The 22,695-nt window shown below is 37.8% G+C and overlaps 1 protein-coding gene across 1 annotated transcript; it reads right to left on the bottom strand.

Annotated features, from left to right (window-relative positions):
• Window positions 1–7,116: 7,116 nt before the first annotated feature.
• On the bottom strand, window positions 7,117–19,176 carry LOC121304527 (ferrochelatase, mitochondrial-like). The gene is made up of 5 exons (XM_041235704.1): window positions 17,206–19,176; window positions 15,551–15,662; window positions 12,058–12,206; window positions 9,760–9,894; window positions 7,117–7,280 (listed from the first exon to the last, which is right to left on the bottom strand). The coding sequence occupies exons 1-5, from the start codon at window positions 17,243–17,245 to the stop codon at window positions 7,132–7,134; spliced, it is 585 nt and encodes a 194-aa protein (XP_041091638.1). The 5' UTR covers window positions 17,246–19,176; the 3' UTR covers window positions 7,117–7,131.
• Window positions 19,177–22,695: the final 3,519 nt, after the last annotated feature.

Genomic DNA, 22,695 nt, shown 5'->3' with positions numbered 1-22,695 from the left:
TTCAGCGGATGAGTACTTCCGTTAACTAAGACTTGTTCTTCAGCACTGGTAATGATTTTCGCTGTCTTAACTAGTTCACATTTCTCTATTCCATTTCGGTGTCAGTACAATTTCCATGAGCAATATTCCGTAGGATTAATGCTGAGGTAGTATCCACCTCCAGGGATTATAGCTGTGTTTGTTTTTCATTTGAATTATCAGCCACTAATTCAATCAAAGGGTTTCGACTGACGTCATAACAAGTGTAAGTGAAGTTCAAGTGGTTTAGAGTCAGCTGGACCCTGAGATTGATTTAGTGGCTTCATAACACAGTAAACGTTACAACAAGCCAGCTGTTATTGTGTATAATGTATAGTGCTTCTGAACTAAAATGGTGAAATGGTTTATTGAGATCATTTTACAGGAAATGCTTCATGCTTGGCGGACAAGTGATCAGTACACAGTGCATTACCGAGCTGATACACACAGGAAACTAGATAGGAAAATGCTTTAAAAAAAACTGAAAAATGCTACTAATAAAGACAATTTACCAATCAAATTTTTTGTAATAATAATAATAATAATGCTACAAATGCTCCCTAGGAATCAGCCTGTTTGGTAGCTCCAAAACTCATTGAGACAGTTACTTTTTTTAATATCCATAGTTAAATAGTATTGTATATTGAATCTCAATTTTGTAAAGTTTTAAACTCTTGAAATGAAATATTTTGAAATACCTTTAATTTTTTTCCAAAGGAACAATTTGCTGACTGTACTGTATAAACTTAGTAGCCTGTTTTGTTCTGAAAGCTAGCTTGAATTGAACTTTAAGGAAACTCATAATATATTAATACTTGCTGTCAGCAAAAAATAAAACAAAACAAACACGACAAATAGCTATATATCCCCCAGAAAAAACACAACCAAAAGTTCTGGAGAGACAATACACTGCAAATCTTAAACAAAATGAATTGCAGTCAATTGTATCAGTCATACCTTAAAAAACAATGGGTTTCTGTTGAGGGATTCTGCTCTTCTGATATTTTCTGCACCGCACAGAAAACACAAAGTAAATCAAATATTTAGTTGCTGAAGATCCAGGTTTTCCTGATACATGTCTCAAACAGTTTATCTCTAAAAAAAAAACCCAAAAAAACTGCACCTGGAACTGAGCATTTAAATAAAACAAAGTGTTTTAAATCACACACAGTGCAGCTGTATTTAAAGGAAAAGGCAATTTTTCAGAGGAATAGAATAATTTTAACAACAGAACAACAATTTGTAACTGATCCAATTCTTACTTTTTGCTTACTTGTTTCTTACTAGTTTTACAACTCCTCTCAAAATAAAATGCATTTAACGTTACAACAGTGCCTAAATCTATTACAGTGTTTACATTGATGCATTATCTACATCAAGCAGATTAGTGCAGATTGTCCTAAAAGATGTCAGATGTGAGAATGTCATCAGATTGCAAGAACAATTTTACATGCACCTTTGAAGACTGCAGCATTTAGGGAATACTACAACTACTAAGACAGCAAGCAAAAACTTTGATCCACACACCTTTATACTTGAATGAAATACTTATCAATAACCTTCTAGTTAATTTTTTGACATATGTCAGCAGTGTGAATTCCTTTAACTGCATTAAAATCACACATTTTAGACAAACCACATCACACACCTGAATGCTGAAGCAATATTAAACTATTAAAAAAAACCAACAACAACAAAAGAAAAAAACGTAGTACAAATCAATGCTGCGTATGCAATCCACCCTGCATGGCACCAACAAAATAGATTTGTGGTTAGCACAGGAGCCCTTGGATCAGGAGGTCAGGAGGTTCACTCAAGTCTAGACACTCAGTCTAAAAGGAGCACTCCAATGCAGGTTAGACGCCTCTCCAGGACAAAAGGTGAAATCCTGCTTAGTTGTGAAAAACAATCTCTGCAGAGATTTCGCTACTTCCCTGTAGATCCCCACTAGAAGGGAGAAGGGCTTTGTAAGCTGTATCGGTCAATAGAAACGCAGAATACTGCTAAGCACATTTGCCATTGAGCAGACCAGAAACCTGAGAGTCTATGGCAATCCAATGTCACTTTTAGGGACATTTAAAATGTTTTCCTCTCTTTATAAATCAACAAATAATAGATTTGCATTGTTCTATTTTGCATTGTCCTATTTTGCATTGTTCTATGACTAATGCACCTCAAAGCTCTTTACAAGGCAAATACTTGACGGAATAAACTTCAGTAGACAAATGATTTTTGTATTGCATGTAAAGCATAATGCAAGCTCACAGTATGCTAGGACAGGCGTCCAATGGCCCCTGGGGGGCCACAGCACATAGAAAAATGTTCTCTCCCAAATGACCCTGACAACGCATTGTTTCCCAGACTGAGGGATCAATTAATATACATGAACACTGCTGTTAGGTGCTTGGGGTTCTTTTTATTATGTTTTGATAAATGTGGGTGTGCTTTCTTGACTAATAAAAGAAGCCACTCACAAGTCTGGAGAAGTGGGTGAGTGGATGGCAATTATATGAATGTACTTATAGCATTACATTTGAAATAAATAAATACATGCAAGACTTCTACCAGTGTGTGGTTTTATGGTAGAAGTTCTTGACATATTTGCTTCCCCTTATATAAATAAAATAAATACCACTCCTGTTTACCTTCACAGGCAGGGCTATATTGCATTTGCAGTCAGTCAGCGTAGAACAACCGAAACATGACGTACTGAACATGACGAAAACAGTAACACTTCTACCGGTACAAACAAACAGCCTCTCTCACTAAAGGGATCAAAATCAAAATTCCGGATGGGGGTCCTTAATCCGGATGCTTGTCACGGGGTGCCTGGAGCCAAGAAAGTTTGAGAATCCCTGCTATGGCAAATTCGGTTTGTCGGTCCAACGGTTAGTCCTTCAAAAAACGTCCACAGAGTTTGAAAATATTTTCAGTATTTATGCTACCTTCTTGCCTATCATAGTATGTTTTGTACATTCTGCTTGGTGAAAAATACTTGGTCAGCACTCACCTCCTTCCCCAGCACCTGTGAATACTCAATATCCAGCTCATGCAGTGTTTCAATGTGGTCGCTGGTGAAAGCTATTGGGACCAAAAGGATATTCTTCTTCCCTCTCTCACACAACCCCTTAATCGTATCGCCTGTCTGAGGGCCGAGCCAGGCCATGGGACCCATCTGAGTCATGAAAACAAAACACAAACCGTCATTTTCCCCTTGCCCACTGTAGACTGCATTGTATCAACACATGAATGACCAAGTTATGCCTTACAAAGAGTGAAAGAGAAACTGCTCCGATGCTCAACAGAATAAGCACTTCTAGAGACAAACGTAAATAAGTAAGACAGACAGACAGCGGTCCTGCTTATTCCCCTAAATTGTGATACTCTCAAATCACTTCTGCCAAAGAATGGACAGTTAGCAAGTTCTATCATAACATGGTAAGGGTTCAAATGCGGTTAAAATGCTACTTTTGATGGCTGGCCTATTTGTTTTGAATTTCTTTGCTGCAATTATAGTCTGTCAATTCTTAACAATACCATTTTGTACCACAAAATAGATTTAGCAGATGTAGAATTAAAAGACCAAAAAGAGAACAGATTATAATGAAATAATGGGCCTTAGGCATTAAATGCTGCTTTTTATTATGTTTTGATAAATGTGGGTGTGCTTTCTTGACTAATAAAAGAAGCCACTCACAAGTCTGGAGAAGTTAAATGAATAAAATGTATTTCATTAATCAAGACACTCTTTAAAATGGCTTGGTGAATTGGGACCTGTATATAATTATAGTTTCTTGTGATTTAAGGTAAGCTGCAGAGCCACAAGAGGAGGGCTTTATTTTTTGGTAAGGCCCATCTTGTGCACTTCCATGATTGCCACCTCGTACACAAAGGAGAAGATGCTTTGTTAACTCTTTGTTTTTATCTACCTAAAATATAGAGCATGGAAAAGAGTAAAAGTAAAGGAAGTAGGATTTGAGCCCGGGTTCTTGTATGTGTGTACGTTTCAGTATAAGTTAGGTACCAAAACAAACGTTTTGGCAAAATAAAAATAAAAATTTAGTAATTAAAAACAGGTAGTAGCCAAACATATTAATGCTGATTGCCTGATCAGTCTGCCTCTAGTTGTTTGACTTTTACAACTTGCCATTCAAATCAGAGACTATTTGCTATTGCTGTTGTTGTGGTTACTGCATTGCTGCTGACTCACCAAACACTATTCAATTATTTTTTACTTTATGTGTTAAACTCGGTTTAAATAGGCAGATTGAACGTATAAGACTTTAGTCTACATGATTTAGAAGACAAAATTCAAAAGGGCATGTACTAGAACTGAGATTTTGTTTCATGAAGCAGAAAAGGGTAAATACTTTTTTTCTTTTCCAGTAGATTGATTTGGAACAGAGGTTATATAGTTTGAATGATAACATTCAAGAACCTTTACTAGAGACTCCATACTGACCAATCACTGATTTATTTCCTAATGCTTGCTAATGGTTCAGGGAATATAGTTCTTCATTTTCCTTGTAAACTAAAAGCATTCTTGCTCTACAGTAATCAGGCTGTAATAAAGTGCCGTATCCTCTAGGTGGCATCACATAACAATTTTCTATCACACCAAAGTTAATTACCACAAACCTACAGGTACAGTGAAATAACCCTTTTAAGGTCAGAAATTCAACTGTAATCATGTTGATTAACCAAAATGAATGACATTTCTTTGGTCCTAATGGCAAACTGAATTTATTCTCCACTCAAATAATAAAAACATACATTTCAGGAAGCGTGAATTTAGACAGGCCAAGGTTGAATGTATTGGTTAATACTTGAGTGCCACGGAGACTAATTGACAACAATGGAGACAGGATGTTTAGGAATTGTAAAAACTTAAAAAAGAACATTTGAGTATCAACTATAGACTATCGGTTTAAGAATAAGCACAGAAACAATAAAAAGAAAGTGCTTGAACAGTCATGCAGACAATTCAAGCAATAAACACAGATCAATTGCCTTATAGATGAATAGGATGACTCATCCACAACTCCAAACACTCAATAACAAAGCAGGAGGTAGAACTGCAAGAAACTGTTACAACTGTGACAGACTGGATCTGTTAAACAGCACAAACACTTAGCCTTGTAAGATTATGACTATGGATTTGTGAAACGGTACCCTGGACTGTCACACCAGTCTGTAGGGGTTACAGTGGTTCAGCTTCTCCATGACATGCTGTACAGTGGCGCCCACCTCCTGAGGGTAAGGGTCCCCTCGATTCACCACCTACAACAAAGGCAAGAACACTGAGCTAAGAACAAAAAAAATACAACAGTGGAACCTCCAAGCTCGGCACATCTCTTCAATGAGGACCCCCAAAAGGAAAACTCAGGCTGAACAGAAATAACAAAATGCAATATGCACGATGCCACTGCTCCCTCAAGTCCTGTAGTACATTAACTTTTTTCTATATTTCACACTATACAGATATTGTGGAAAGTAGGGCACATAGCATATTTTAGTCTTGCATTCATAAGGCAATGTTTTGCAGTGGATTTATGATCGTATCTTACCAGTGCATGTGTATGCATAAAATTACAAACCTGCCCATGCTGCCCATTACCACAGGTGGAAAACAACCTGCAACTGTATTTATTGCTGACAGACAATATATGACTTTACAAAAAAACCCAACTGTTAAATTAAGTTCATATTAAAATACAGTAGCTCACTACTCCTAAAAAAAAATCAGTCTTAGTTAACCAACAGGAGGCTCTTCTCTCTTACATGTTGAAACTACAACAAACAAGAACTGGCACAATAAATCTAAATCCCAATCAAAAATCCCGTATCAGCTCCAGCCTACCCACTTCCAAATCCCTTTCTAGAGCAGTTAATGATGCAGCTAGAAACTGATACGTACAGACATGGGCAATGAATGAGCAGAGAAGAGAATGACCACGTTGTCACGTTTCTCAACAGGAAATTTCTTGAGCTCTTTTTGTATATGATCTGCAAAACACTGAGAAAAATAAAGGAAAAAAGGTAGCAGGAATGCATTCAGTTGTGTAAATAAAAATATTATTCTCTCTTTTCACTACATAAAAAGAAAGGTATATAGTAGTTTGCCAAGCAGGTCAGTCTTTCTGGCACTTGTTGCTTTGCAGTTGCTGAAGTAAAGTGGTTATTATTTCCCTTGTTTTAACCATGCAGAAGTCTTGAACAGTTTCACAAATATCTAACTATAAAAAATAAAGCTGTATGGGCTACATCCGGACAGGCAGTTTCTCTTCCATTTCTGAATATGCAATAAACATAAACAAAACTACCACAAGGGGGAGCATGAACTTCTGTACAAACAGCCCAGTGCTCTGTCACCTTGAATTTACAAATACAACATCTGTATTCTAAGACAGATAAACTTTAGGAGGGAAAAAAAAGTTGTTGGGGAAATAAAATTTCAATCGTTATTTGTGGTGTAGTCTGAAAGTCAACATACATATTTTGGCAATATGAAACGTGTCACAGACCAGTGAAGAATATAGAGGATACACCATGAACGTCCATAGCTAACTAGCTATTCCAAGATAACCCAGGAGCATCCGAAGGGGTGCAGTGGGTTGTTTTGGGCTATCCTCATGAGTGAAATAACCTCAGGACTCTATGAACGTTCATGCAGCGTTCTGTTTATATAACAAGAATCATTATGGAAAAGAAAGTATGTTTAAACCTAAATTATTTTGGAGAATTAGTTTCCTTGAATCTGCTAACGTGGCATAATTAAAATCACTCAGGACCACTGAATATAAAAATAAGTTATTTGATGCTAGATCTCTCTTTATGCTTGCTGTATAAAGTAAAATAGCTCAATCCAGTCACATCCATTGTACTTACACTTCCCAGCTATAATGTTACAAATGACTTAATCTACACTTTATATATGAATATGGACTCACTTTCTCTAGCCTTTTTATATGAAAATTAACAGGTGGTGTTGGTAATCTTAGTTAAGATTCACCTTTAAGGGAGCAAACCACTCACTGTGACGTCATAAACCTGTGCCACTGGTGCTTGATTCTGTGACTAAAGAATCCAGACAGGTTTCATCCTGGACGCCTGTCAATGCTTTGTAACTCCTGTTCTTATAACTTCATGTCTTACTTCAATAAGAAGAGGGTGCGTGGGCCATCTGTCGATTGCACTCCACCTCATCTTTGGTTCCTCCCCTTTATTGTTGTAGTATTGGTAGATTGCATTTAAACTGCTACCTATAAACCACACACACACACACAAAATATGGCTTTTAATGATCACTCTAGATTTAATTTTGTTAGTTCCCCCCAGGGTTTCCGTAACTATGCAACCTCAGCTGAGCTGCAGGCCCAGTTTTTCTCTACGATCTCCATGACATGCCCTGAGGAATGGAAAAATCACACAGGCCCAATGTTCAGCAGTAGTTATGGTGTTCAATGATCAGAGCACTGGATCTGTAGACCTGGATGAGCGTATTCATTTAAACTGTGGCTTAGTTCAAAGCAAACTTTTAGCAGTAGGTATATTGAGTAGGAAAACTCAAAACACATGCAGCCATTACGTAGAATTAAACAACATCTGGGCACTGCTTCCTCATTGCTTTTTATGGAGGTCAGCCATGGTGTTATCACTCAATAACAGAACATCAAATAACGCATGGCCAACTTAATAATGACACCTGTTTTAAAACCACTGCTTATTGATCAAATGACTCACACAGATGCGCAAGCCCTGCTCTTCACTGAAATACATATTATTTCAGACCAGAAAAAGGAGATCAATAATTTAAAGTTGTAGTAAAATTGTGATAATGGCATTGCTTTGACGTATGAATTGATTGGCCACAGCAATGGTAAAATATATATTACTGTAATATGGTAGTTTTAATGTTGTTTTTAACTGCCTAAACTAGGGATGCAAGTCGGTTAGGATTGGTTCAGATTTGATCAATTCAGCTGTTTTTGACGTCCAAATCGGTTTTTGGTGAAACCGAAAAAAAACAACTGCATTTGTGCAGCTCAGAGAACTGGACATACTATTATTCACACGTCATTTTTTATTTATTTATTTTTTTAAATATATCAATACAGTGTTATTGCGTTACCATATCAATGAATTATACAGCTAGGCACAAAGTAGAAAGAACAAAATAATCTATTAATACATTCAACTTTATTTACTACTTTCCTGGTACCATTGTCGCCGTGGACGGTTGTACGGTGCAAATCCCGTCTGAGTAGAACTGCAGCTTGTAGTTTTCAAAACTGCAATTATTTAATCAGCACGCTGGCTTCAAAAGGGACTGAGATATGTGGCAGCATTTCAAACAGTTTCTGATGAGGAAACGTCTAACTTAAAATGTCACCTAAATTAATGTCAGCAAAAAAATAAATCTAGAACTGAGAGCCTGCCAAAACAAAAAAACATACGCAAAGTTGATGTTTAGTGTGCAGGTTTATTATAGCTGTTACTATTGTGCAATACATAGGACTCGATGGCAAGGCACTTACACCTGAATTTAACCTGTATGCCGATAAAATGCAGAAACAAAGTAAATCATACTAATTAAATTAATATTTCAATACATGCACAGTAAATGAAGCTACCTTAATAAAAAAAATTAATTGACCTGCTCACAGAAGTATCCAATTTAAAGGAGCACCCAGATATTTGTCTGCAGTATTCCTTTTGTTTGTTTTGCAGTGTCGCTCAGGTTTACTGCATATTCCAGGTTTATTGCATATTCCAGGTTTACAATGGTTTGGGAGCTCAGCTAAAATTGTATTTTTTTTTTTTAATACTTTTGTTTTTGGCAGTTTTAGTCAGTTTAGCATCATATAAATTTTTTTATAAAAAAAATGATTCATGTGACTATTTTCCTTACACTTCTCAGTGGAAGGCTACCCAACAAATCATTACTACTTCAAGGTAAATCTAGGTTTTAAAAAATAAATAAATAAAAAATAACAGAAAATAATGAGAAGGCAAGGGTGCTAATGAAAGTCATGGTCAACTATCACACTTTACAGCCTTCATCGAGAGGGCACTATCGCCATCAGAAAATAATTGTTCTCATTATTTTCTTTAAAAAAACCTTACACTTACCTAGATTTACCTAGTTACCAAATAAACTTTTACTTGTCAAAGTTGTTCATAGTTTATCTCAACAGTGCCAGTTAGCTGAATGGAGTAATATTAATAAATTGTCTGTGTCGGTTTGTTGTTGTTGAAAGATGCTGTCTGAGCACCAGTCGAGCTCCAGGCTGTGATTGGCTGACTTGGCAGTTGCGGGTATGGGAGTGATTGCTTTCACCCGTGCAAAGTATTGATTGGCTGGCTGGTAATAAAACACGTTTGGACCAATCGTGTCTTGGTTTAGTATATGCTGTCCAGTAGATGTGACCTGAGCTTTCACTACTGCAATCAAAATGAAAAACTGGCACTAGCATGGAATCATTTTTTTATTTGCTTCAGCTGATGCTGCGATGTTCCAGCGGGCATCTACAATTTAACAGACGCCCACTAGAGCTCAAAGCTGATGGTACTGAATCGTTTTCTAAGTCATGGCAATCTTTGGTTTCTTAAATTGAAAAAAATTAACCAGTTGTATATTATTTTCTACCGCGATATAGCTGTAACCTGCTTTAGTTAAGGTGTATCGTGCTTATGGTGTATGATTTTACACATAATACTGGCAGATAGGGCTCATGTTACCTGTTGTTGAACAGCTATACTGTGGGTACTGAGTAAAAGCTACAGCTCTTTCCACTCCATCCCTCTCCATCTCTTCAATGGCTTCTTCTGTAAGTGGATGGACGTAACGGAAGCCAATGTAAAACTTGTGGGGAGCTGCCAAGAGAGGAAAACAGACCATTAGTAGGTATATTGGCAAGACAATACAGCTTGATTCAGTGGCCTATGCTATTAACAGATATATGCTTGCCCTAGTTTTTTTTTTTCTCATATAACTGAGGCACCAAAGAGAAGGTGAATCAGCTCCTTCTGCACAGTGATTATAAACAAGCCCTGGAAATCCCCACAGACCATCTTGCACAGCAGCCTCCCAAATGTTCACTGGTGCTTGTTATCTAATCACCAGGAGACACTAACACCCTGCTACTGAATCACTAAATGGCAGAATGCTGAGGTCCAACGTTTCTGCAATGCTAACTGCCAACTCCTTGAAGCCATGTCTTAATTACTTACTCAGACCGATTGACTCGTTTCTGTCTAGTACATCACTTTATGAGCATTACCCTCAACGTTAAAAACACTTCAGTAATCCACTTGCTCCATAATGTTATTATCAGACTTTTTTTTTTACAAATTGTTTTTCAACTGTGCGGATACAATTTATACTTGTGCTATAAAAGTATTATATTTAAATGATGTTGCAACCTTTCAGAAGATTTAACATTCCTGAACGTTAACCTAATAACTGGACAAAAATGTTCAAGTGAAAAGGCAGAGGAGAAAGAAGTGGAAAACCCAGACTAGGCCAGTTGAGCAAACATATTTCTGTAAATTACCAAAGGTGCAACAGGGTTGTCCTTTTAACCATATGGGCCAAAATAATAGTGAGCGTACACACAACAGGGTGTTTAAATACGGTTCAATATCTGCATCCCCAGGCACGTTAAAAAGCAGAATCGTGCTTACAAAATGGCACCTCCCACCCTACTGCACCTTAACAAAAGTGGATTGTCAAGTAAGTGGCTGAGTTGTTCTAAAAGTTGCAAGTTGTGCTGGTATGGCAACACATTTACATAGCTGTGGCAGGTTCAAATGTCTGTTTATTTACAATGTTTTGGTTGTGTAGATACTTTATATGACTTTCCTAAATAAAACTACAACTTATATTCAATTGTTTGTCCTTTCATTATAATATTTGCACTGTTTTTAATTAAAATTGACCAGTCTTGGTTGTTTTAGGTATGCCTATAAACATGGTTTGTAGTGTTAGAACTGCAGCTTCTTGTGTCCGAATCTCTCCGACAGTAATAAGCCTTGCCAGCGCCGCTACCCTGTCACAACACTTGTTAGCCACTGGGATTGCTTCTTTTATTCCAGGTATTTTAGAAAACCTATTATCCTCTGGCCACTGAGTGGCTTTCTTTCCATGTTTTTCTTTTTTCTACTTTAAGAAACTCCAGTCTAGTCCTTTTGTATCTGACTTGTAGTTTTCTAAACTGACACGGAAAGTACACTAAAGCATGCCAAATGGCTGTGCTAAAATGAACAATAGATCAACAGGGAGCCCGAGACGAGTAAAACCAATCACTCAAATTGTTTTCTCCATAAAACATGAAACTTTCAATGTGTAGTTGACAATATTCTCTTCATAGAAAATGAAGGCTTTTATTGTCCCCACCTAGCTTAGCTGTTATGGGAATTGATAGTGGACAGTAATCAATTGTTGCTCGTCTGCAGCTCTTTTCTAGTGGTGACTGGGGTTTAATACGGTGTAACAAAGACCCTACCGAAACCAGCTGTAGACAAGCATTAAATGATCATTTTCTATGAAGGGAATATTGTCAACTACACATTCAAAGTTTCAGGTTTTACAGAAATGTCACTTTCAAGCCAACAAAAGTCAGTGAGACACTGGTAGTTCTTGTATTTTTTGTATTTTGTGTGCATAGCTGTTTTCACACTACACCATCCAATCCTGTGTTGAGTCGCCATGGGGCAGCCCTGGGGTGAATCATCCGAGTTCAGCCCTGCCTGCATTCACGTTTGTCGTGCTCTACAACCTAGGGGGTGAGATTCGTCTCAGGGTTGAACGCGATAATTTCACACTACATATTTTCCTCCCAGGGAGTGCTGATGCGTGACCCTTGCCCTCAGCGTTTGTATGTGGCTACTGCCATACACGTTTAACCCGAGGCGAGCGTAACTCTGTTGCGTTCCCATTTCATTTTTTGAGACTGGCAATGTGAATGCACTTGCCTGTTCACTCCGTGCTTTTGTAGTTAATACTGAAAACTCAAACTGATGCAAGACAACACTTACCTGTCTCTGGAGACATCTCATCCAGCAATTTCACCACCCCTTCTCCTTGAAGAGTGGTCCACTTCTTAATCGGACAGCCTCCGCCAATTCGGCTGTACTGTTCCTGAATTTTTGGGGTGCGTCTCTTGGCAATAAATGGTGCAAGTTTACTGCAATTTACAACAAAACAAAACAAACAAAAATCATAAAAGTTAGTGTAGTAACCCATTGCAGTCTGCATTAAATATCACACTTTAATTATTATTAGTGCACAATATATTTCACAGATGCTTTGAGACATGCCTCCTGTTTTTAGTTATTAAAATACAGTGTGCACTGCTTTACTGGGACGCCATGTAACATAAATCCCGAATAAGAGGCTGCCCCAATTAAACTGTTCTGTGCTGCTGGATGACTGAGATTGGTGCAGTTTGTGTCATTTATAAAGGCTTTGACGATCTCAGACAAGAAATCCAGTGCTAATGGCATTGTGATTTGCCCTCCTCTTTTTAATCGCTAAGCTGGTGCTACTTGGAAGCAGTTTGTTATTTTATTCAAGGGAGTATGTGGAGTAGCACTGTTAATATGTTTAGTTGTTTTTGCATGCCATTATGGTGAGTGCTTAATTGAGACTGCAGTATTGCAGAAGCCTTTGGCTGTGGCTCCTGGATTAGCAATTAACCACCCTAAAAAAAAAGAGACTACTTGGCTATTTACTTTCAACGGTAAAAGATGAGCTCCCTTAAAATTACTTCTTTTTAAATACAATGGAAACTGAAAAATATGAGCATGAATAAAAAGCCCTACTTTTTATGTGTGTGCTGCTCTTGCTCCAATTCTGATTCGATGTGTTATGTCAATCACGGCAGAGATTTCTTGTTTAAAAAAAACAACTATTTTTTGCTAAAACCGCCCAAAATCAGTATAATTTTCTCCCGCAAAACACAATGAAAAAACCCCCAGTTGGCAGCACTGCAACTGACACCCGACAGAAGGCCAGACAGGCCGCCAATTGAAGAACACTGCCCTATACATTGGAACCTTAGGGCCAGCTCCCGGTCGCATATCAGTGTGCTGCAGTCACGCACATGCCCATAACACCAGTAAACAAACTACCTTTTGGTAACTTGGTAAGCAGTTTATATATATGTGTCTATGAGTCTTTTGGGATAGGTCTCTACCAACTTTGCACACCTAGATTTGGCAATATTTGACCATTCTTCTTTACAAAACTGTTCAAGCTCTGTCCAGTTCCTTGGGGAGCGTTGATGGACAGCAATCTTCAACTCATGCCACAAATTTTAGATTGGATTTATGTCGGGGCTCTGACTGGGCCACTCACCTTTTTGTTCCTTAGCCACTCCAGTGTAGCTTTGGCTGTGTGCTTTGGGTTGTTGTCATGCTGAAAGGTGAACTTCCGTCCCAGTTTCAGCTTTCTTGCAGACGGCAGCAGGTTTTCCTCAAAGACGTCTGTGTACTTTGCTCCATTCATTTTCCCTTCTCTCCTGAGAAGTGCCCCAGTCCCTGCTGATGAGAAATATCCCCATAACACGATGCTGCCACCACCATGCTTCACAGCAGGGATGGTGTTCTTTAGGTGATGCGTGTGTTGGGTTTGCACAAAACGTAACGCTTTGCTTTTATGCCAAAAGGTTGAATTTTAGTTTCATCAGACTGCAAAACTTTTTTGCCACATGACTACAAAATCTCCCGAGTGTTTTTTTGCATACTTCAAATGGGATTCACAGTGGGCTTTCTTGAGTAATGGCTTCCTTCTTGCGACCCTATCATACAGGTCAGATTTGTGGTGCTTGGAATATTGTTGTCACATGCACACTTTGACCAGTCTTGGCCATAAAAGCCTGTAGCTCTTGCAAAGTTGCCATTGGCCTCTTGGTAGCCTCTCTACTCAGTCTCCTTCTTGCTCAGTCATCCAGTTTGGAGGTACGGCCTGATCTAGGCAGGGTCTTGGTGGTGCCATACACTTTCCACTTCTTAATAATCATCTTGACCATGCTCCAAGGGATATTCAAGGCCTTTTTTTATACCCATCCCCTGATCTGTGCCTTTCATTAACTTTGTCCCGAAGTTCTTTTGAAAGCGCCTTGGTGCTCATGGTTGAGTCTTTCCTTTGAAATGCACTACCCAGCATAGGGAACCTACAGGAACTGCTGAATTTATCCTGAAATCATGTGAATCACTACAATTTAACACAGGTAGAGGCCACTGAACTTGGTGTGTGATTTTGAAGGCGACTGGTTACACCTGAGCTAATTCAGGATTGATATTACAAGGGAGTTGGACACTTATCTAACCAAGCTATTTCAGTTTTTATGTTCTACTAATTTTCTACAAATTCCTAGAATATTTTTTTCACTTGGAAGTGGTGGGGTAGGATGTGTCGATAAATGAAAAAAAAGCAAAACTATTTTAATGCATTTTAAGCTATAAGGCAACCAAAGGTGAACATTTTGAAAGGGGGTGTAGACTTTCTATAGGTACTGTATATATATAATAATAATTTAATTATTTTAGAAACTGTTACCCAGACAACAGTGTCAATCTCCCTGTCTCAAAAATGAATACTGACAGAACACAAGGTCATATTTTCCATTTTCCATATTTTTACTGTAAGATAGACTGATCCAGGCACTACAACGAAGTTTAAATATCAGCTTGCATTTTCTTTTACAGGAGACAACACTCCATAAGAAAGTGTGGTTTATGGAAGCTGACACCCTGGGATCCTTCAAGAAGCTGCTTGATGAGATTCTGGGATCAATACGCTACTAACAATCAAACGAGCAAGATGGGCCGAATGGCTTCCTCTCGTTTGTAAACTTTCTTATGTTCTTATGACTCCAGAAAGTACTAATCTAAAACCCCTTTCACACTTGCACACCGACCTGGGTTCTGGCTACCCCGGGTCACAATCCTGCGTAGTATGAACCCGCACACCTGGGTCGTACCTGGGTTTTCCCAGGTCCCAGCGACCCACCTTTGACTCGGGTTGAGTGAGACAAAATGCACGACGGCCTTTCGTAAGCCGACGAAATAACAAACAGCCACGTCTGTGTGAAGAAGGCATGGTAACCGACTAAACTTTCAGAAATGGGTCTTAAACAAAAAGAAAAATATAGCATAGAACTGAAACAAAATGGCTCGACTGAATCCTACATCCTATAAATGAGTGTTGAAAAATATTCATGTACACTAGATCCACATTTAATAAAACTCTATAACACAAAATTGTACACCAACCCAATAAATGAGGCAGTTTTTATCTGATCATTGCGTTTCACAGTTTGATCTAATTTACAAAAAAACCCCATCAATTTAGCATATTTATTTTGGAGCATTAGATTTCATTGTAGCATATCTCTATGTGAAAGCTGCAGAGATGTACTTTATTAAAATTATTTATTCTCAAATGGTTTAGCTGACCAGTATCTCAGCTTCTTAAATACACAGAGCCCCAATCAATGTATCAACCTGGCTGTCACCTTTTACATACTTCTGTTCCTGAGACTGTGGTGTGGCAGCTGTTGTCTGCTTTGTTGCTGCTCTGGACTGCCATCGGAATTGCTTACTGGCACACAATGTTCTACCACTGCTACCCTTTACAACTGTAAAGAACAAAGCTATTACTTTCATAGTTGGTTCCAGCACACAATAAATAGGACACAGAAGGAATATGAGACATACAGAAGTAGACACAAACACAAAGCATGCTTCTTACAGAGACTTACTCGAGACTGTTTGGCGCTAAGTGGCACTGGAACAGGGTTGCATCTGTCAGAGGTAGGGGGAGATAAGCTGGCTGGACTTCTGATTGGGTACAGCTTTTACAGTGTTTCAACTGTCTATGTCTGTGGTGCTGTTTAAGGACAGCCTGCCTATGGCAAGCCATTTTAACATTTAATCCTCAATTGCTTATGGCAATCAAAAATGGCATTTTTGATACCAGTATTGTAATCGCATTTTTTATATCAAAAACATTATCAACACTATCGGCTATGCCATTCTTGGCATACCCAGGGTAATTTGAAGTCCAAAATTGAATCTTGATGTTAATTAGCATGCAAATTCAGACCAGATGTTCATTGGCATGAATTTTTGATATCGGAAATATAACTGTTGATATCAAAAATAAAATTGTTGATATCGGAAACACAATTGTTGATATCGGAAACACATTACTGATATCAGTATTAAAATTGCTGATATCAGCAATTGAGGATTAAATGTTAAAACGGCTTTCCATACCTGCCAGTCACTCAGGTTGGTGATGCGAGTAAAGAGTGTTGTCGAGTGCTGTGCTGACAATCGTCTGAACCTGTTTGCTACCTGTACTGCAAAAAAGACCCCACTCTTTTGCTGTAAACCTGCTTCCAGTCTCGTTCCTTTGCGTTTTGTTACAATATCATTACAATCCTAGTAGACCATTCATTCTGACTCTCGGTATTCCAGTGTAAAATCAGCTTGGAACATGTAGCTAGCAGTTGTGCTGTAGTATAGTACAATAACTAGCTATGTATGGCACAAAGTATTTTCACATGTGAAATAAATTATATTCCATGAATAAAACCAAACACTAAATACATTGTTCAATTTAAAATTTGAGAGTTTTAAGTAACAACTGCTGCATGATAAAAACTCAAGCTAGTTATACAAGCTCATGAACGGGTTGTGTAACACACAGCAAGATGAAGGACAGTATGGCTGATATACCCGACGTGTTGATCTAATTATAGCTTATCTAATTAGATTTTTTCACAATGAGTGTATGGGGGGAAAGCGTTTGTATTCATTTAGCAACAATAACACAATAAAAACACATTGATAACATAAATCAAGTATAATACATACTTTAAAAAAAAAAAAAAAAACTAAAGGAAGTCAGTTCAAGGTCGTCGTATCTGTCAAACAATAAACACAAATGAAAAACAAAACTACAGTTGTACTAATATTCAGCTAAAATAAAGTTAACATTCGGTAGAGTAGGCTACAGCAGAAACATCTTATTGTTAGAAACAATAAGACATTTTGATGCTCATAGAAATTGTCACAACGCGATTACAATCAAAGATGTCAACACCAGACAAAAAGAAAAAAACAAAAAAACCCAAGTATTTTCAAATTAGATTTGCTTGCGTACAGTGCACTTACATTTGAGTAACAACCGACTTGCACTTCCCAAAACAGCCATGTTGTGTTAACTAAAATATTATCCCGACGTGATTTTAATAACTTCAACAAGAAAGTCCTCTTAGAAGTGTTTTCTTTCCCTGTTTATTGTATATATTATTCTAGACATGTGTGCCAATTCCTCGATTATTGGACAACTGTCTGCAGTTTCCATGTTCCAGACCTCCTGGTTCTGAGTTGCAACAGGTTATTTGTACTGAGGGGCTGGATGGATCGTTTCGAAGGTTCCACCCCCCAACACGTCGGTGTGGCTCTGTAGTGACACAGATATCATCATCAACTATATGCTATACTTTTCTCGTCCTGGAATGTTGCATGCATATTCACGTCACAGACGTGTAAATGTGCCTTCGCCAAACACCAGTAATGTGCTACAATTCAATATTTACTACCGGATTGCATGGGCACCGGAGTGCAATTAGTAGAAACCGTTCATTCCCCCAAAGTTATATTATCGAATTCGATAAATATTACATCAATTACAGTCAACTGTCAACATTAGTACACACACACAGACGAATGAGAGAAATTAAAAGATTCACAATACATAATGTTCATTCATAGAATCTGAAAAAAAGAAAAACACGGTATATTCCCCAAAGGCAGCACACTATACATTCTTCACAAGAGACATAACCGAACTGCTTTTTTAAAATTTGATAAACATTGGCGGTTGAAATTATGTAGTTTCTGTAGGTAATGCAGTCTCGATTATTTAAAAAATTCCTGTTCATATGCCAGCCTACTCACTACGCCTGCTATTCAATGGGTCAGTGAATAAAGAGCTTAACACTGTAGCGTACCGTTTGATATACATGTGTTAGATGTTTCCTTGTTTCTGTTCGTGGCTCCAAATTATATGTACAGCTATGGTCAAAAGATCTGCATCCCCCTGTTAGAGGCTTTAACAATATAGATCATATTGTCTTCCTTGAAAAGTAATGTTTGTGTACCAAATCAATATCAAAATACCATACCATTTTCTTTGTATATGTTCATTATATCATGTCAGAAGTCATACAAAAATATGCCTGGGCACATTGTCCTCTGTATTGTCAATATTTTGATTCCACTATATCCTGTTTACTAACAGAACAGTATGGGCATCATGGTGTTCTTTTTATTATCAAGCTCTGCCCAATGCTTTGTTGGCAGAAAACTCTAAAGACAACATGATGGTTCTACACATCCTCTCACTTCCTATCTGTGGTAATTCCAGTACATGCCAAGGGTATACCCTCACAAGGAGGGAATTATTATTACTTTTTTGGTGCTGTATTTCTTTGTTTAATTGTAAATAAAGTGTGCAAACATGCTTAAAACTTAATGAAAAAAATATTAGCAGCTTTCCATTAAAAGTCTGTAAAATGTACTGCAACCGATTTAAAAATGTATTCATTAATTGAAAACTATTACACAGTAACTGAGCTGCACTATAAAGCCCATAGAAAAAGAAAGAGGTAGTTTCCAAGATCTGCTGAAGAACGTTTTGACAAATGCAGCAGATGATGGTCAAGACAAAGGAGTTGTATTTACGTTGAGAAAAGCACCCATAGCAAACTACCTACAGACAGTATCAAATAAATACAGAATAGCACTATCCACAATCAGAGTATATAATAATCAAGAAGTATCGTACCACAGAGCTAATGTTTGAAAGAAGTGGATATCCAAAGAAAATTACAGGCATAGCAGGTAGGCAATTAAAAAAAAATCCAAGATTAAAAGCCAAGGACTTAAAGAAAGATTTAAGCATCAGACATAATAGAATGTGAAAGAACTGTACAGAGGACAGAGAACACAGAAGAGTGTTATACGCAGACCTCACTGCAAACCACTTTTAAAAGAAAATGCATAAAACAAACCATCTTAAATAAGCCAAGAAATATGAACAGAAATCTGAAGTATTCATCAACAAAATCCTCTGGTCCGATAAGTCTAAAATATTACTACCCCCCACCCCCCCCCCCCCCCGAAAATGGACCATAATGTATGGAGAAAAAGAGGAAGCCTTCAATGAAGAAAACCTTGTACCTGCAATTAAACATGGAGGTGGTTCGATCGTGATATGGGGTGTTTCAGCATTTCAGGGACTGAAAACATTCATGCGGTTGAAGATCGAATGAATGCAGCCATGTATCAAAACATTCTAAAAAGTATAATGATACCATCTGCTGGTAGGCTGATTAGCGCTGTTTCTTTTCTTATAGCTCTCAACTCTGGAATTACTCAAGAATAGAACTTCTGGATTGACCTTTGCAATCACCAGATCTCGATCCAACAGAAATGCTTTGGACTGGTCTGAAAAATGCTGTAGCCATTGTGTATCCAATCTGTCTGAGCTGAAGGAAATATGCAAGCTGAATGGGCCCAGATATCGCCAGCAAGATGCACCAGACATGAATTACACTATGTAACACAATTTTTGTTCCTGGGTAGTAAGTGTTATTTCCTAATTGCTTATGCCTCAAAAGTATAGAAAATGGCTATTATTCCCCACAAACTTTGCTTTTGTGAGCAGGACAGTGATATTTCAAAATATCACTATTTCCAATGGGAAAACGGGCAAATGTGTGTCTTTTCGTTCACATAAAGTCAGAAAAAAACAACATATTAATCCAAAGTAACATGTATTTATACTAAAGTAATACAAAAATGACTACAAAAGATTTAGAAGCGAGTAGTTTTTCAAGATTTACGATTATACTGTAAATACAGTATAATCATAAATCTCGAAAAACTACTCACTTCTAAATAAGCAATTAGGAAATAACACTTACTACCCAGGAACAAAAAAAGAAAAAAAATTGTTACACAGTGTTATCAAACATCTGAAAGCTGTAATAAAAGCAAAAAGCAGATACAAAATACTAAAGCAGGAATGCCAATACAATACTTTCGTCATGAACATATTTGAAAATGCTTGTGTGCTTTTGTTTTTTTAATAAAATGTTTTTGTTAAACTACCAGAAATTGTGTATTTCAGTCTTTGTAATATTAGTTAGTGGCTAATGTTCACTAAATTCTTTTATTTAACATGTTTTCTTGAATTATCTTATACTAAGTATAGGGTGCCAATACTTTTGTCTGCGACTTTGTGTGTGTGTATACACAATATATTGTAAACAGGCTGACCGTAATTTGGGTTCACGGCCCTTTAAGAATGTGACCCAGAAATAAAAACTTCATTTTTAAAGTGCAGTCAAGCTCTTTACTCCACAGCAGCAACAGCCCCAACAAACTGGCTGCTTTCCTTAAATACCCTGCACCTGGCTTTAATTTACAATGATAGCCAGGTGCAGGGGATAATTAACAATAAAACAATTAACAAAATTAAACAAAGGCAATTAAATCAAACAAAACATACATTTTCACATGTTTTTAGGCAGGGGGAATCTGACCATCCACCTGCCATCTTACTATATCTATCTATCTATCTATCTATCTATATAGATAGATAGATAGATATAGATACACACACACACACACACACACACACAGTGCCTTGCAGAAGTATTCAGACCCCTGACCAATTCTCTCATATTACCGAATTACAAATGGTACATTGAAATTTCGTTGTTTGATACTTTATTTCTAAACACTGAAACTCAGAATCAATTATTGTAAGGTGACATTGGTTTTATGTTGGGAAATATTTTTAAGAAAAATAAAAAACTGAAATATCTTGCTTGCATAAGTATTCAACCCATGTTGTGGAAGCTCCCAGTTTGCACCAATGAAAGAAATTGCCCTAATGAGGACACAATTACCTTACCATTGGCCTCCACCTGTGAACCATTAAAATTGCTGTCACATTTTCTGGATAAAAACCCCACTGTTGAAGGATCATTGGTAAGGCTGTGAATCTGAAAGAAAATGAAGACCAAAGACCAAAGACCATTCTACAGAAGTTAGTGATAAAGTAATACAAAAGCATAGATTAGGGAAAGGGTTCAAAATAATATCCTAGTGTGCACAGTTGGATCAATAATCAGGAAGTGGAAGCTGCATCACGCCACCCAGACACTACCAAGAAAAGGCTGTCCCTCAAAACTCAGCGCTCAAACAAGGAGACTTGTGAGAGAAGCCACAGAAAGACCAACAATCACTTTGAAGGAGCTACAGAGTTCAATGGCTGGGAGTGGAGTAATGGTGCACCAGTCAACCATATCAAGAGCTCTGCATAACACTGGCCTGTATGGGAGGGTGGCAAGAAAGAAGCCATTACTCAAAAAGTGCCATCTGAAAGCACGTCTGGAGTTTGCCAGAAAGCATGAGTGACCCAGCTACGATGCAGGAAAAGGTTTTGTGGTCCAATAAGACCAAGATAAAACTTTTGGACCAAAACTCAAAGCGCTATGTGTGTCACAAACCAAACACTACCCATGCCTCAAGACACACCATCCCTACAGTGAAGTATGGTGGCGGCAGCATCATGTGGTAGGGATGCTTCTCATCAGCAGGGACTGGGCATCTTGTTACAATTGAAGGAAGAATGGATGGAGCAAAATACAGGAAAATACTTGAAAAGAATCTGCTTCAGTCCGCTAAAAAACTGAAGCTTGGGAGGAAATTCACCTTTCAGCAGGACAATGATCCCAAGCACAAGGCCAAAGCAACATTGGAGTGGCTCAAGAACAAGAAGGTGAATGTCCTACAGTGACCTAGTCAAAGTCCTGATCTCAATCCCATTGAGAATCTGTGGCACTATTTTTAAATTGCAGTCCACAAGCGTCGTCCAACAAACCTGAACAACCAGGAGCAAATCTGCCAAGAAGAATGGGCCAAAATCACTCCGACACTGTGTGCAAAGCTGGTACATACTTAACCCAAAATACTTTAAGCTGTTATTGCAGCAAAAGGTGGCTCTAACAAATATTAATGTGTGGGGGTTGAATACTTATGCAAGCAAGATATTTCAGTTTTTTTTATTTTTCTTTATTTCCCAACATAAAACCAATGTCACCTTACAATAATTGATTTTGAGTTTCAGTGTTTAGAAATAAAATATCAAACAGAACGAAATTTCAATGTACCATTCGTAATTCAGTAATATGAGAGAATTGATCAGGGGTCTGAATACTTTTGCAAGGCACTGTGTGTGTGTGTGTGTATATATATATATATTTTTTAATGGTACAGATTTTGCCACTGAACCACTTGAATTATATAACAAAAAATATTCTTAAGCATGAGAAAAGGATTGCTTCCGCTGAGGTAAATAAAAGGCAGACTCAGCGAAACTAAAGGGAGGGTAACGTTTACCTAATCAGGCAGCAAACCATAGTGTTGTAGTTATATCTACGTCGATATAACTGCAGCTGTCCATGCTTGTGGGAGTTCCCTCTGTAGGGTTTTACTGTTTTAGATAGCCCATGTCAAATATGTGGGCAAAGTATGAGCAAAGCCACTACAGCACAGTAGTTGAATGCAATGTAACCCATGCAACCT

This window comes from Polyodon spathula, chromosome 2, assembly GCF_017654505.1.
Source record: "Polyodon spathula isolate WHYD16114869_AA chromosome 2, ASM1765450v1, whole genome shotgun sequence".
NCBI classification, from domain to species: domain Eukaryota; kingdom Metazoa; phylum Chordata; class Actinopteri; order Acipenseriformes; family Polyodontidae; genus Polyodon; species Polyodon spathula.
Note: the sequence above shows the minus strand (reverse complement) of the source record. Positions and strands in the feature narration are given on the sequence as shown.

Excerpts from the sequence above, each read along its gene's own strand:
- LOC121304527 (XM_041235704.1), bottom strand. The coding sequence starts at position 17,245 with ATGGCTGTTTTGGGAAGTGCAAGTCGGTTGTTACTCAAAT. Across the intron at positions 15,663-17,205 it reads AAGTCGGTTGTTACTCAAAT|TTGTAAAGGGTAGCAGTGGT; the intron begins GTAAGTGCACTG and ends TGTTCTTTACAG. Across the intron at positions 7,281-9,759 it reads GTATAGCTGTTCAACAACAG|GTAGCAGTTTAAATGCAATC; the intron begins GTAACATGAGCC and ends TGTGGTTTATAG.